The sequence below is a fragment of the Sorex araneus genome, chromosome 6, assembly GCF_027595985.1.
Source record: "Sorex araneus isolate mSorAra2 chromosome 6, mSorAra2.pri, whole genome shotgun sequence".
Taxonomy (NCBI): domain Eukaryota; kingdom Metazoa; phylum Chordata; class Mammalia; order Eulipotyphla; family Soricidae; genus Sorex; species Sorex araneus.
The window spans coordinates 166,577,156-166,592,673 of record NC_073307.1 but is presented as its reverse complement, the minus strand read 5'-3'; the positions used below and the strand labels follow the sequence as shown (position 1 = coordinate 166,592,673).

General features: G+C 65.5%; 1 protein-coding gene across 1 annotated transcript; it reads right to left on the bottom strand.

Moving 5' to 3' along the window:
- Positions 1-8,916: 8,916 nt before the first annotated feature.
- On the bottom strand, positions 8,917-13,389 carry FADD (Fas associated via death domain). Its single transcript, XM_055142095.1, has 2 exons — positions 13,030-13,389; positions 8,917-11,428 (listed from the first exon to the last, which is right to left on the bottom strand). The coding sequence occupies exons 1-2, from the start codon at positions 13,313-13,315 to the stop codon at positions 11,151-11,153; spliced, it is 564 nt and encodes a 187-aa protein (XP_054998070.1). The 5' UTR covers positions 13,316-13,389; the 3' UTR covers positions 8,917-11,150.
- Between the last annotated feature and the right edge of the window lie 2,129 nt (positions 13,390-15,518).

Below are 15,518 nucleotides of genomic sequence, written 5' to 3'. Positions count from 1 at the left end.
GTGACCCCCACGCCTTCACCGTGGCCCTCTGTGGCCTCCCTCTGGCAGGGCCGCCTCTCAGAGTCGCCCCAAGTCAGGCAGGTCCCGGGCAGATGAGGGGAAGCGCCCCAAACTGGCCACCCCCGTGACCAGAGCCGCACCCCTGCCTTCTCCCTTAGTCCAGCCCCCAGCGGTCCCCGGGGCGCCCCTCACGCTCTTCCTCCCGACTCGGGCCGTGGGGACCCCCAGTCTGCTGATTCAGAGCTGGGTAGTGGGGCACCCCTTCCTCGGGCCGCGGGGACCCCCAGTCTGCTGATTCAGAGCTGGGTAGTGGGGCTCCCCTTCCTCGGGCCGCGGGGTGGGGTCGGCTGGTGTTCTGTTTGGGGGGTGGGTTGGGCCCACACGCAGGGGCTGTCCCTGGGTCCCCACTCAGGGGTCACTTCCGGCCGTGCGGGGATGGAAACGGCTGGCAGAGCCTGTGCGTGCCCCTCATGCCAGCTCTCCGGCCTGGTGGGGGGGGGGCTGGCATTTGTGCCCGTTGCTGGAACTCCCGTTTCTGAGCTGGGTCCCGAGGCCGGCCCGCGGCAGCTCTGGGAAGCCGCAGGAAGGGACGCTTGTCTGAGCTCCGGGAAGAAGAGTCACTCGCCTCAGACGGGGTCGGGGGTCCCGTGACGCCAACCTCGACGGAGGAGCCCCGGGATCCTGCCTGCAGGTGCTGGTGCTGATGCCAGGAGCCGGGCGGGACTCCCCGTCTGCGGGGAGGAGAACGGGGTGCCCTGGAAGTGCTCAGGGGCGCCCCTTGCCCCCGCCCCAGCCCAGAGAGGGGAGCGGCAGGGCTGTCCGGGGCTGGCCAGCTCCGCTCCCTCGTGTGCCGTGTACCCTGGCAGGCCCGGGAGCGGCAGGGAACAGGAAAGACTGGGTCCCGGCTCCCACGGGAGATCAGCCCCGTCACCCCTTCATTTCTGTAATTACAGGGTGAGATAAGACGCCCCAGGGCAGCGGCAAACCCGGTCCCAGCTGATGGGGGGGGAGTGCGGGGACCGTGGGGGTCCGGCCCCCTCCTCACGCTCAGGGGTTCCCAAGTACCAACCCCAACCACTGCCCCCACAGTTGGGACACACCCTCCCCCCACAATCCACTGAGCAGTGGAGGCCCCCCCGGGCGCCCCCCCAGACTCCCCCATTCTTTGACAGGCACTTTGACTATCTTGTCTTTTCCTTCTGGGGGGCTTGCTGGGGATCGACCCCAGGACTCGCAGACCCCCCTGACCGAGGTGTTTAAAGCCCCCTGCGAATTCCCCGTACCTTGCCCCCTGGGAATGTGGGGGGGCAGGGGGAAGCCCCCGGGACCTGGCAGCTCGATGCCTGTTAGAATCTCATGACTTAACGCCTTTCATAACCTGATGACTTAACGCCCTTTCTAGTCTGGCGTAATCTTCACCCACACAGGGCCAGCCTCGCTGCTCTTGCTTCATCGCTGGAATGTCCCTCGCACCGTCTCAGCCCTGAGGGTTCCCTCTGCCCGGCCCCGCCCGGTTCTCAGGGGCTGACGTGAACTCGGGGACGGGAAGGAAGGTGCTCCCTGTGTCCCGCCAACCGTGTGCTCTCCGCGCTGGGCAGGGGACAGCCTGTCCTCAGGGGCCGTGCGACCCCCCATGCTGGGTCCACCCAGGCCCACAGGCTCGCACAGACGCCCAAGCACTCACTGGGGGGCAGGGCTGGTTCCTTCTGGCGTCCCTCCCCAGAGACTGGACTCCCGAGCACCCCCTTTGCCTTCCCCGGGCCCTTCCCGCCCAGCTGCCGGGCTCAGCGCTGGGTGTGTGTGGACGGTAGCCCCCGTCCTGCTCACTCCTGCCGCCCGCCCCACGGAGCTGCCACGGGGACGCCAGCACCCCCGGGCGCGAGCCTGGGACCGTCCAGTCCTATGAGCTGAGTGCCGAGAGGAGAGGGTGCCGGGACCCCCAGGACTGCTTGGGGACCCCTAAAATAAAGCGCTTGTAGCACTGTCGTAGCACTGTCGTCCCCGTTGTTCATGGATTTGCTCGAGCGGGCACTTGTAACGCCTCCATTGTGAGGCTTGTTGCTACTGTTTTTGGCATCTCGAATATGCCACGGGGAGCCTGCCAGGCTCTGCCTTTTATTTTAGAGCCCTAAAATGAAAGGAAGATAAAAATCAATAAAATGAAGAGAAAATAAGATGAGATGAAATAAACTTAAAAATAAGATGAAATAGGGGCTGGAGCGATAGCACAGTGGGTAGGGCATTTGCCTTGCACGCGGCTGACCCGGGTTCAAATCCCAGCATCCCATATGGTCCCCTGAGCACGGCCAGGGGAAATTCCTGAGTGCAGAGCCAGGAGTAACCCCTGTGCATCGCCAGGTGTGACCCAAAAAGCAAAAAAAAAAAAAAAAAAAAAGATGAAATAAGGCAAAACAAAACACACAAATAATTACCATGACGCTTGTCCCCTGCTGTCCCGGCCCCTCCCGGCCAGCCCTGGCCCTGGTGGCTTCTGGGTCCCCCCGAGATTGGCTGACGTCTGTGGCCCAGTGCTGGGGACCAATCATGGGCCAGTTTGGAAACTGGGCTTTTGCCAGCTGAAACCATGCCACGCTGGCACGGGGTGGGCCCTGGCCCGTGGCCCGCAGCCGTGAAGAGTCACGGGGCCTGGCCACGCGGGGACAGAGCACCGGGGGGGAGCCCGGCCCCCTGCCCACCTGCACCCCTCTGTGGCCTGCGTGTGGCCTCCCGGCACGGGGCCCAGGCCCCCACCAGTGCCCACCTCTGTGGCCAGCCAGGCTCCTGGACACCTGCCCCACCCACCGGGGCCACCGGGACAGACCTGGCCCCAACCCCGTCCAGCGACATCAGTGACATGCTCGAACCCGATGCCAACGCCTGTTCAGGGGCTGGTCTGGTTCTGGCAGGGGGCATGGCCCCACGGCCCCGGGTTAGGCAGGAAGGAGCCCTCACGCCAGGGGAGGCAGCGAGGAGCCGTGGGGCCAGACTGGAAGCAGGAGCCCTCCACCAACCCCTCCCTCCTCGGCGGGCACAGCAGCAGGAAGAGCGAGCGAGAGGCGGGAGGGGGCGTCGGCCCGGTCGTGTGCCCTGGCAGCTGGCAGGGGCCTCACCCAGTGATGCACAGGGGTCACTCCTGGCTCTGCACTCAGGAATTACTCTTGGTGGTGCTCAGGGGACCCTATGGGATGCTGGGAATCGAACCCGGGTCGGCCGTGTGCAAGGCAAACGCCCTCCCCGCTGTGCTCTCGCTCCAGCCCCCAGAGGGGAATATCTTGATAATGAAAAGTGTGTGTGTGTGTGTGTGTGTGTGCACGCGTGCATGCGTGTATGTAGGGGTACAGAGAGATGGGACAGTGGGGAAGGCTCTCTCCTGGCACGTCTGACTCAAGTTCGAATCCCAGCACCACACAGGGACCCCCCCCCCAAGCCTCACAGGAGTGACCCCTGAGCACAGAGCCAGGAGTCCTGAGCACCACCAGGTGGGATCCCCAAACAAAACCAGTGGAGCACACCCCCCCATGCCACCCCACCGCCAGCCCGGGCCTGGATTCTCACGGCCGGCTCTGCCTGTGTGGTCTCTGCCCCGCGTTTCTGGGCTTCTCGCACCCACAGCTCCCGTGGCTGCCCGACTTATCGCTGGAGCCGACCGTTATCGCGCTCCGCCCGGGGCCCAGCCCGCCTGCTCTAGGGCAGAGTTCAAATTCCTCCCCGGCTCTACGGGCCCTGGCCCGGCCATGGCTTTGCAGCTGCAGCCTTATCTCACTCCTTCCCAGAACATTCTTTCCTTAACTTCCCCGGCTGTGCCATCTTGGGGTCTTGATTCAGATCCTCCTTTGCTGCAAGCTACATGCTGGGACCCCGTGCTACACCCAGCACAGACCTCGGCACACAATCACTGCCCACTGCCCGGCAGGAAGTGCCTCCGCTCACCCGAGGGTGTCTTCACGAGGGAAAGGACCAGCAGGTGCCAGCAGCCCCTCCCCGGGTGCTGATGACAGTGTGTGGGCACGCCAAGAACAACTGACGTGGAGGGGGGCTGGATAAAGGCTGGTGGGTGGGTGGGTGGATGGACAATGGATGGGTGGGTGGGTGGATGGGTAGATGGTGAGTGAATGGGTGGGTGGATGGATGGATGGGTGGTGAGTGAATGGGTGGGTGGATGGGTGGATGGATGGATGGATGGATGGGTGGATGGGTGGATGGTGGTTGGGTGAATGGGTGGATGGATGAATGGGTTGGGTGGGTGGGTGGGTGGATGGATGGGTGGATGGATGGATGGATGGATGGGTGGATGGGTGGATGGGTGGATGGATGGGTGGATGGATGGATGGATGGGTGGATGGATGGGTGGATGGGTGGGTGGATGGATGGATGGACTGATGAATGGGTGGAAGGATGGATGGATGGATGGGTGGATGGGTGGGTGGGTGGGTGGGTGAATGGTGGATGGATGGGTGGATGAATAGATGAATGGAAGGATGGATGATGTCTGGATGGATGGAAGGCAGGGAGGATGTTACTGAAATGCATGTATACATGGGAGTAAGTATGTATTCATGACCAGACAGCATGATGGGTGGGTGAGAGGAGATGAATACTGAGGGTGAATGGGCAGATGGCAGATGTGTGTATATTCAGAGAGATGCAGGGATGGATGGATGGATGAACGGGTAGGTGGTAGAGGGCTATGGCCAGACGGTCCAGTGTTCAGGCCCAGGGCCGTACTGGCAATGCCCGGGCAGGCCATGTGGTGCCAGGGAGTGAGTGCCTGTGCCAGGAATGCGGCCCTGGCCCCCGCATTACCTCCCTGGCCCAATCGCACCCATTTGCAGCTGAACGCGACGCCCACCCAGGTCTCCCCCTCGGCCAGCAGAGTCCAGTACCAGGGGCCTGGCCCCGGAAGCAGCCCTCGGACCTGCGGCATGTTGGGCAGTGGGCGGGCACCGGGTGGAGATGGGGAGAAGAGGAGGGGTGCGGAGGGCGGGAGAGGGGCGGGCGCCCCGGGGGGTGCAGGGGCTGCTGGGAAGGCAGGCTGTCCCCCAGAGCCTGTGCTTCCAGCCTCCGAGGTGTGAGGGCCGGGGGCTGGCACCCGGGGCATGAGTGCCCAAGCGTGGTGGGCTTTCTCGCCCCCACGCCATGGGCAATGAGCCCAGAGGTTAGGCTGTGCGGGGGGTCGCTCGGCTGTGGCCAGTTGCTGCAGGACTCAGCCCCGCTACACGCATCGGTAGGGTCGTCTGCTGGCTCAGCTCTCTGTTTCCGTTGGTACTTGGCTGGGGTCCAGCCTTTCACCTGGAAATCCCCACAGTCCCTCCCTTGGGAAGCTGAGTCCTTCTCGCTCACAAGCACGACCTCCAGGGAAGCACTGGAGAGCTCACGGGAAATCTATCCGGAACCCACGTCCCTTCCGTCTTACTGCTTTGTCTCCTCACGATCCAAAGAGGCTGCCAGTGCTCCGATGATCGTGTGTGCATTCCAGCCCGGAGAGGTGATGAAGGTGCCGAGATGCTCGTCCTGCCTGAGGTCTAAGGCGCTCTGTGTGCTGCTCTGCTCACGTGCGGAACTGGTTTTGGTGTTTTATTTTGGGGCCACACCTGGAGATACTCAGGGTTGACCCCTGGCTCTGACAGGACTCAGGGTACCATGCGTGGTGCCAGGGATCAAACCTGGGTTACCACTGGCCAGGCGGGCACCTTTCCCCTGCAGAATGTCTGCAGCCCCCAGAACAGTCACGCCTCCCGGCCAGGGACAAGCAAAGACACTTATGGCAAGGCGTGTGACATGTATGGCAAGGCGTGTGACACATATGGCAAGGCGTGCGAGCCGCAGCCTCTCACGGGCCGAGCCCTGCTGCCTCTCTCATCCAGGAGGCTCTCTGGGACTAAGTGAAATCACCGCAGGCGGCACAGGGCCGAGCGAGGGGACAGCGGCAGCTGGGCTGGGCACCGAGCTCCCGGCATCAGTGGGGGCTGCCTAGGGGCCACAGGGGGGTGGGGGCAGAGGTGCCCCTCGGGGTGGGGGAAAGCGCAAGGCATGATGGGACCAGAAAAGGTCCCGGGAAAAGGGGCTGGGAGGGCCCCAGCAGGCTCCCCGGGCTGGGGGCTGGCGCGAGGGCCTGTTTGGCTGCAGATGCGGCCCTGGGGGGCCCCGGCGGGGATGCGGTGGGTGGGGGAAGAACGACAACTGACAGCGGAGAAGGGTGTTGGTGGCCGGAGGCCAGAGGCCAGGCGGAGAATGGGCTGAGCTGAGCCCGCAGAGGCGACGCGGGCCCCCCTCACTGACCCTGTCTGAGGCCTCCTGGGGCCCCGTGCTGAGAACCGTGCGGGCACAGGACGGTGACAAGGACACCGGGAGGGCGAGTGGACGAGGCAACAAGCGAGGGAACGCACAGGCGACTCCACGGATAAGCGAGCGAATAAATGTGGGGATGAGGTGGGGGCACAAACGGGGAGACCGAGGCACGGGCAAGCGGGACCCGCGAGTGTAAGCGGGGGGTAAGTGCGCGGGCCAAGAAGGCGCTGAGGGGTCGCCCGCTGCAGGGACAGATGAGCCAAGACGTCGGGGAATAAATGAGGGAAGGAGAGTCTCGGTGAAAGCAAGGACGAGCGCGCAAGTGTGCAGGGGCGGGAGCAGGCGAGCCGGCGTGAGTAAGCGGCTGAGGCAGGGCCAGTGACTCAACCCCGGAGGGGCGCGGAGGCCGGAACAGCTCGGGGTGAATGAGTGAGTAAACGTGTGAGCCCGTGAATGAATGGGCCTGTGTGGGCGAGGGCAGGGAGGGGCGGGAGAATGAATAAATGAATAAAGAATGAATGAGTGAGTGAATGAGTGTGGAGTGAGCCTTCTGCTCCGCGTGCCTGAATCTCCCCCGGAGAGGGGCAGGGAGCCCTCCCGGCGGCCCCCCCGCAGCTCTGGTGGGACGCTTGATTTTCCCAGAATGAAGGGCAGGGGGGGGGTCGCGAGTGGTTCCCGGGGTGCAGCTGCCGTCCCCGTCCCCAGCGGGAGCGAGACCCTCTGCACGCAGCCCCCCCCCCCCCGCCGGGGATTTCTGGAGCCCGTCAGCCTTAATTCAGCTTTCGGGGCTGCTCTGACGCTGCGCAGATGCTCAGGGCGGTCAGAGGGGCGGAGACCCCCCACCCCCGCCCCGGGTTCTACTACCTCAGCCCTGCTCCAGGAGAGAAGAATCAAACACCATGGGGGCAGGAAAACGGCCCCAAAGGCTGCAAACGCTCCATCCCGTCTGTCTCAGGGGAGGTGCTGGCTCAGCCCCCGGCCCCGCAGGTCCCCTGGGCGATGCGGAGTTTGACTCCCAACACAGGGGCCGGAGCCATAGCAGAGCAGGGAGGGCGTTTGCTTTGCACTCGGGCGACCTGGGTTCGATTCCCACCATCCCATATGGTCCCCCGAGCACCTCCAGGAGTAATTCCTGAGTGCAGAGCCAGGAGTAACCCCTGTGCATCGCCGGGTGTAACCCAAAAAGAAAAAAAGAAAGAAAGAAACTACACAGGAGAATAACTCCGCATGGGTGGGAGAAGTCTAGGGCCCACTGGAGTCCAGTGGCCACCGTGTAAAGTCCTCCGGCACCGCCAGGTGTGGCCAAGGAAGAAGCTAAGGGGCTGGAGTGATAGCACAGTGGGTCCCCCGAGCACCGCCAGGAGTGATTCCTGAGTGCAGAGCCAGGGTAACCCCTGAGCATCACTGGGTGTGACCCAAAAAAGAAAAAAAAAATAAGCTATGCGTCCAAGTCGGGGTGCAGGGCCCCACTTCACACCGGGACCCCCCTGCCAGGGGCCCTCCGTCCTCCTCTCCCTCCCGGTGCCCGTGGCCAACCTGGCCCAGCCCTGGAGGGCTGCCCAGCCAGGGTGCGAGGCCAGTCCCAAGTGGCACCCTAGCAAAGGCCTGGTTGCCCCTTCCTGGGGTCCCTGCCCTGTCCGTGCGGCCCTGAGGCCTGGAGAAGTGCGGGGGGGGGGGGGGGTCCACTTTGGCACTTTGGGACTGAGGGTGAGCGGTGGCTCCGCCCACCCCTGTCCCCACCCTCCCCACGGGGGAGTGGACAGCGGAGCAGCTGCTTGTGTGATTAGAAGCAAGGCCGCAGAGTGGCCGGAAACGAGCAAAGCCCCGTCCAGACCCCGCCGGGGGCACTGCCAGCAGGAGGGCGGGGCTCAGGCCCAGCGCACAGGGCACCGGGGCAGGGCACCCTTCCAGCTGCCTTCCCGCCCTGGGTGCTGGAGGCTCGAGGCAGGCAGGGGAGGAACCGTCGGGTGAGGCAAGACCCCAGGTGGCCCCAGGGGGACTCGGGACCAGCCTCACAGCCTGGACTCAGCTCAAATCTCAAAGGGGGTCCGGGCTGAGGGGGTCCGGGTCTGTCCAGGCACAGGCGTGGCTGCGGGACGAGGGCGCCCGGGGGTGGTGCCGACTCGGCCCGGCCTCCGGTGGCGCAGGCGGTGCCCACTCCGTCTCCCACGCTGGCTCTGGCCTACCAGACACGGGGTGACCCTTAAGCCGGAAGGTTCCGTGGCTGGCGGCTGGGCGAGGAGCCCGAGCGGGCGCTGGCTCTGAACCTCTCGCTGGGGGAAGCATCCCCGAGTGTCAGAGCCAAGGACCGTCTCGGGACCTTTGTGACAGACGAGGCCTCTGCAGTGACCCCGCGACGCCCGCCGGGCCACGAGGTCTGCCCGTCAGACTCAAGGGCGGACTGGAAGAGGAGGGAGAACGGACAAGCTCTGACCCGCAAGTCCTGAAGCAGCAGCGAGTTGGGTCCAGAGACGCTTCATCTCGAACCCGGACCTGTACCCGGAGCAACAAACCCGGCGCGGCCGGGAACCCCAGGGTCATCCTCTCCAGGAAGAACCCCCAGGGCGAGGAGAGATTCTTCTAGAAGGTCCTCGGGCATAACAGACACATCAGTTGCCTGGAGAGGAGCTTTACTTCCTAAGCCCCCAGTGGGCCCCGGGGGGGGGGGTCCGAGGGGGGTCCGAGAGGGGCCAGGGCGGGTGGCCGGCTCGCAGGTGTCGCGGCCACGGCGGGTCAGGAGCACTGTCTCCCGGGGCCAGGAGCCTTGGGGGTCACCTTCATCTTTTCTTTCCCCCCCCCCGAAAATGCCGGCCGTGGAGTGAAGAAGAGCGAGGGCGTCTCGGCGAGGCGGGAGCTGCGAGGGGGTGACCACAGCCGGGACTCTCCGTGCTCCTGGTGCTCAGCGGGGGGCCTGCCCTGCAAGGCCCGCTCAGGGTCTCTCCCGTGTGCCCCTGGGAATCTGCGTCTCCTGGGCCAAAGCTGGGATGCGGTGCAACCCCCGGCCACACCCGGCGCCCGCCGAGGCACCCCGCCCCACAGCCCCCTGCCCGTTGGCAGGCTGCTTGGTTCAGACGCAGGGCTGCGACCTCCTGGCAAGCCCGCGCGGACACTCGGTGACCCGAGAGGTGGCCCCGGACAGCAGCGGGTCCACATGGCACATTCCCCGTGGCTTTGCCTGTGGGGCCCAGATGTGGAGGCCAGGCCACCTCGGGGAGCTGCCCACAGGAGGGGCGGGGGGGGGGGGAGTGGGCAGGAGAGGGGCGCCCCGGGGTGTGCAGGAGGGCCCCACTCTGAGGTCGCTTGCAGGGATGGAGCCGGGACCCGGGGCGCAGAGACCCGGGGCCCGGCTGCCCATGGCGTGAGTGGGCAGCTGTGGCACGGGGTGGGAGGGGCTGCGGGGTGTGTGGTGGGGACACCCTGACCCTGTGACAGTCAGACCCATCCCGGATGCTCCAGAGCGGCAGCCTGAGCCCGGGGCCTTGGGGTGAGGGCGGGGCGAGAGACGAGGGAGCCCGGGTGGTGGCATGGGGGTCCGAGAGAGAGGCCAGGGGGAGTGGAGGCCACGCAGGGCGTGTGCGGGGGCACCCAAGGCTTTGGGAAGCACTGTCTGGGGGTCCTCAGGAGGGGTGAGGGGAGGTGGGGCGAACAGGTCAGAGGAGGGCCCGCCTGGCCTGCTGCGGGCATGTGAGAGTGCGCGTCAGTGGTCATGCATGCATGTGTGTATGTGTGCACGCGTATGTCCCACATGTGTACGTGTGTGCACATGCGTGCATGTGAGTATACGCATGTGAGCGTATGTATAAAAGTACATGTCTATGTGTGCATGTGTGCGCACATGTGTGTGGACACCGGACCCCTCCCCCAGCCCCGTCCACACCCGCCCGTCCAGGGCGGCGAGCAGAGTGGGTGCAGCCTCTCCGCCTCGGACAACATGGCTCGGGTGCGCCTTCCCCAAGGCTCCAGACCGAAGGGCACCAGGAGATGTGTGTCCCCCGCGGGGGCGCGGACCAGCCCCCAGACCGCACAGGGCCGGGGAGGCTCCGCACGCGTGTCCTGGCCCTCCTGGGGTGGCGTGTCCTCGAAGGGCGGAGCAGGCGCCGTGACCACTCCAGGACGTTCCCAGGGACAGCGCCAGGCGTGGCGCTGCTGAGTGAGGCCCCTCGGAGCAGCCAGAGGTGCAGGAGCCACAGCTCGGCCTCCCGCGGGGCCGTCCTGAGCTCACGGTGGGGCCTGGCTGGGTGGGAGGGTGGGCAGAGCCGCCTGGGCTGGGAGGAAGGTTCCCGGGGGGGAAGCGCCTGCTTTAATGGCTCACCGAGCCCTGAGCGCGGCGGGGACGGCCGGGGGGACGGGGCAGCTCCCCGCCAACGGCCAGCTCCGCACGACGCCGGTGATTCAGCGTGAGACGGTGCCACGCCACGGAAGTGCAGTATTTCCAGAAGGTTCCTGCAGGTTGGGCCGGTGCAGCCGCCCCTGAGCCGGCTGATCGGGTCCTCACTGTCCGACTCCAGGGCCCTCCGCGCCTGGACTCACGCAGGGCCGGGGCGGCGTCCAGGCCTCCGGCCAAGCGTGGGGTGACATCTGCCAAGCAGAGAGCACGAGCCCGCACCCCAACTCTCCTGGGGGCTGGCTCCTCCACCTGGCTTCCCTCCGCGCCCACACGCGCTCCGTGGTGGCAAATACGAACTTCAGGCTCCTTCCCACTGGAGGCGGCCCCAGGCCAGGGCCGGGGCCTGGGCGAGCACCAGGCGTGAGGGAGCTGTGAGGCTCTCCTGCGGCTGGAGCCTGTGGCGAGGGCGCTGCCGGGTGCCAGAGGCCCGCGGTGGTGCGGGTCGGGGCCGAGGGCGTCTCCCTCGGGTCCAGCTCTAGGTGTCTGTGGCCTGCTTCGTGCCGGCCTCCACGAAGTCGGCCACCAGGTTCATCTGGCAGGTCCGGAGTGCAGCCACCAGCTGGGCCACGGTCGCGGTCCCCTTCCTGGCGTCCTTCCACACCCGCAGCATCTCCCTCACCTGCTCGGGGAGGTTCCGGGGAAAGCGCTCCTCGATGGCGTTGATGCGGGCGTCGGACACCTGCAGCCGCCGGGCCAGCCGCCGCCAGTCCCGACCCACGTGCGTGCAGACGATGTCGAAGGCCGCGTGCAGCTCTGGGGACGGAAGGACAAAGCGGCTGTTTCCCTGGCCTGGGGCTCTCGCCAGCCCACGAGTGGCTCCCGCCCCGGGCCATGCGGCTGGGTGGGCTGCAGGGACACTCCCCGCCTTGGACGGGGGGCTGGGCTGGGGGGGCTGCTGGGACAGGAACGAGGCTGTTCCCCGCCTGTCGCCTCTGGGGCTCCAGGGGCCCTGAGGTGCGTTCACAGAAAGCGACCCGTCAGGAAGACGGGCTCCGGGGACGGGCTCGGGCTGGGACCACTCGGGCCGGCCATGGCCGACTCCCATGGCCAGGGCCCCGTGCGGAGGGAACAGGGGTAATGTGTGCGTGTGAGCGTGTGTGTGAATGTGACAGTGTGCATGTCTGAGTGTGTGTGTTTCTGTATGTGTCTGTGCACGTGTGAGAGCATGAGTGACAGTGTGCCTGTGTGTGTGCCTGTGTGAGTGTGTGAGTGTGTGTGCCTATATGAGTGTGTGTGTGTCTGCTTCTGTGTGTGTGAATGCGTGTGAGAGTGCGCCTGTGGGTGTGAGAGTGTAAGTGCGTGTGTGAGCCTATGTGAGTTTGTGTGTGCATGAGTGTGACAGTATGTGGGTGTGTGGGCAGAGGAGGTGACGCCTGAGGTCGGGAGCTGGACGATGGCAGAGCCTGGGGCTGCGACCCTCCGGAGACCCCTTCTGAGCCACTAAGGGAGACCCTCATCAGCCCCACCCCCAGCACCGTGGCACTGGCCCAGGCCACCGACTGGGAGGTGAGGGCTCCATCCACGGGCGGCCAGGAGCCCGGGGAACAGGACGTCCTGACCTACCGTCCACACAGCCCCGTGTACACGGATGAGCGCGCAAACGTGCATGTACGGGAGTGTCCGACACTGATCTATTTGCTAGCACCGTGTACACACATATGTATACACGTATGTCCATTGCCATGGACAGCGGAAGCCTGAGGCTGTCTCCCTGGGACTGAACACACACGCACGCACACACCTGAGCTAACTCTCCCAGCCCATCTCTCCCTCCGGCCCAGACGAGGGCTTTACCCCTTTGCCGGGAGGAAACGCAGAGGCTGGGGTGCCGGATGCGGGTGACTCCCCCATCTGTAAGTGAACGCGTCACGCGTCTACAGGGCTTAAAGGAAATCCACACACTGTGCAGGGGCTAAAATTAGGGTTCTGGAACCTGGACCCCTCCCACCTGCGGCTCTTCTTCCTCCAGGCTGTCACCCCCACAGCCGGCTCCCGGCCCGCCCACCTCACCTAGCTCCAGCCCCACCTTGGCCCCGCCCACCTGTCGCGCACGCGGGACTCGAGGCCACGCCCACCTACCCCGCCCCCAAACTCTGCGGCCACCGGCTCGAGACCCCACCCCGCCCCGCTCCAGGAGGCCCCGCCCCTGACTCTAGGCCCCGCCCATCTGCCCGCCCCGGACTCTAGGGCCCCGTCCGCCTGCCCCGCCCACCTGCCCCGGCCCGGCCCGGAGGCCCCGCCTACCTGCCCGCCCCGGACTCTAGCCCCACCCCTAATGCCCCGTCCACCTGCCCCGCCCCCACAGGCCCCGCCCCGGCCCCGCCCCGGTCCGGCGGCCCCGCCCTCGCGCCCACCTCTCTGCTCGGGCGCAGTCTCTGCCGCCGCGCCCGCCTCGAAAGCGTCCAGGAGCTGCAGCAGGTCCTCGCGCCGCAGGGACGAGAGCAGGTGCCGCAGCAGCTCGGTGCGCTCGCGGCTCAGCGCGCTCTGCTCCAGCAGCACCGAGAAGAGGTCCAGGCCGCTCTGCATGCGCTCCAGCTTCCTCTTGCCCACGCGGTCCTGGCAGAGGAACTTGAGCTGCGTCAGCTCTTCGCTCGCCAGCTTGGCCGACAGCGAGTGCAGCAGCACCAGGAACGGATCCATGGCGATGGGCGGGCGCGGCGGGACCGGCTCCCTGCAGGCGGGGCCCGGGAGACCGTCGCTTCCGAGCTCCCCGAGTCTCGCGAGAAGCCGCGAGCTCGCGCGCGCGCTCCGAGCCCGACTGTAGCCGTTTCCGCCCGTGCGCGGGATGGCTAATGCGCCTGCGCACATCTCCCCTTTTCCCTTTCCCCCCCCCTCCGGGCCGGAGGCTCTTGCAAGGGGTCCTGGCTGGAGGGGCTCCCCGCCTTCCCGAGGACGGTGGCACTACGGACGCCGTAGCATACCCATTGCCAGTGACTGTAGAGATGCTAGATGATCAACGCCTCACGGACATCGCAGGGGCCCACGTTGCCTTTGATAGGATTTTAAAAACAAATTGATTTTTATTGAATCACAGTGACACACACAGTCACGAAGTTGTTCGTGATCGGGTTTCAGTGATACAACGTCCCAACACCCGTCCCTGCGCCGGTGTCAGTGCAGTAGGGTTTGTGGGGACCGGAGAGATGGCGCAGCGGGCAGGGCACTTGCCTTGCACGCGCCGCACCCGAATCCGACCTCACGCACCCTGTGTGGCCCCCGAGCCCGCCAGGAGTGACCCCTGGGCACAGCCCGTTGTGGCCCCAAACGCGAAATTTTCAGATCGATGAAGATTTAAGATTGAAAAAGTCATTGTCAAGTACTCAAGCCACGTTGTGGGGCACCTGCGTACCGGGCAGTGGTGCTGGCAGCAGTGACTGTCCCCGCGTACCCGAAAGGTGGCCGGGTAGCAAGGCCGGAGCGTGCCAGAAGGCCACGTGGGCCGGGGGGGGGGGGGGGCGGGGCGGCCGCTCCGGGCCGCAGGTCCAGCGGCCTTCGTAGGAAGGGGGCGTGGCGGCCAGGCGCCCTCATTGGCCGCGCGGCTGCGTTTCTCATTGGCCGAGCTGTTGCCGGGAGGGGTGGGCCTTTCCTCGGGGCCGGGAAGTCTCCCAGTTTGCGAGTGTCCGCGTGATCGCCTTACCTGGGCGCGTGGCCACCCAGGGTGACCGGGCCGCGCTGGGCTGTGCGTGCGGACTGGACACCGCGGCGTGGCACTGCCTGTTGGCCCAGGGGCCCGCGCCCGTGCACAGAGCCGGAGCCCCCTCTGCTGACCCTCCCTCTGCTGACCGTCCCCTGCCGACCCTCCCGCTGCCGGCCCTCCCCCTGCCGCCCTCCCTGGGCTCCCGATTCCTTCTCAGGAGGGTGAGGACAGGGCACGGGTGGTCAGGGCAAGCCTCCCACCGCTTTATCTTTTGGTGAGATGCCTCCTTTTGTGGATGTCACTTTTTGGGGTTTTTCTTTTGCAGGGGCGCGCGTCACCCCTGCAATGCTCAGGGGTTACTCCTGGCTCCGCACTCAGGAATTACTCCCTGGCGGTAGTATGGGATTACCCTAGGGGATGCCGGGTTCGAACCCCGGTCGGCTGCGTGCAAGGCAAATGCCCTCCCCACTGTACTATCGCTCGGGCTCCTGTGGACGTTAATGCTAAGACTCCCCCAGCGCCACACATTGGGCCCCCAGGTGTTCTCCTCTCTCTTGTCTTGCAGGCGGCATCATTTCTATTGCACATTTGTCTAGAACACATTTTGGGGTCACCTCTTAGTGGGTTTTAAGTTTAGGCATTCTTTTTTCCACACCCAGCGATGCTCAGGGGTTACTCCTGGCTCTGCACTCAGGAATTACTCCTGGTGGTGCTTGGGGAACCATATGGGATGCCGGGGATTGAACCCGGGTCAGCCTCGTGCAAGGCAAACACCCTCCCTGCTGTGCTATCACTCGGGCCCCAAGTTTAGGCATTCTTTTCAATTGCTTTTTTGTGTGTTTTGGGCCACACCCAGTGTCAGGGGATACTCCTGGCTCTGCACCCAGGACCTAACCCGGGTCGGCCACATGCAAGGCCGGCTGTATTACTGCTCCAGCCCCTAAGTTTAGGGTGTCTGTGTTTCCTACTGTGCCTGGTGGCACCCCTGCATTTGTCACGGAAGAGCCATCCCTTGCAGCTCCGTCTCTCGGCTCCCCTGGTCTGTGCCTCTGGCCCGTGTTTCTGTCCCTGCCGCCCCTTTCCATGGTAACTAGGCCTGAGTATGGTGGCGCGTCAGTCCTTGTCCCGAGTCCCCCGGCTGCACCAGGGCTGGCATTCGCTGGAAAGTGAGCTCACGAATGTCTCTGAGAAACAGCTTTGTTGGAC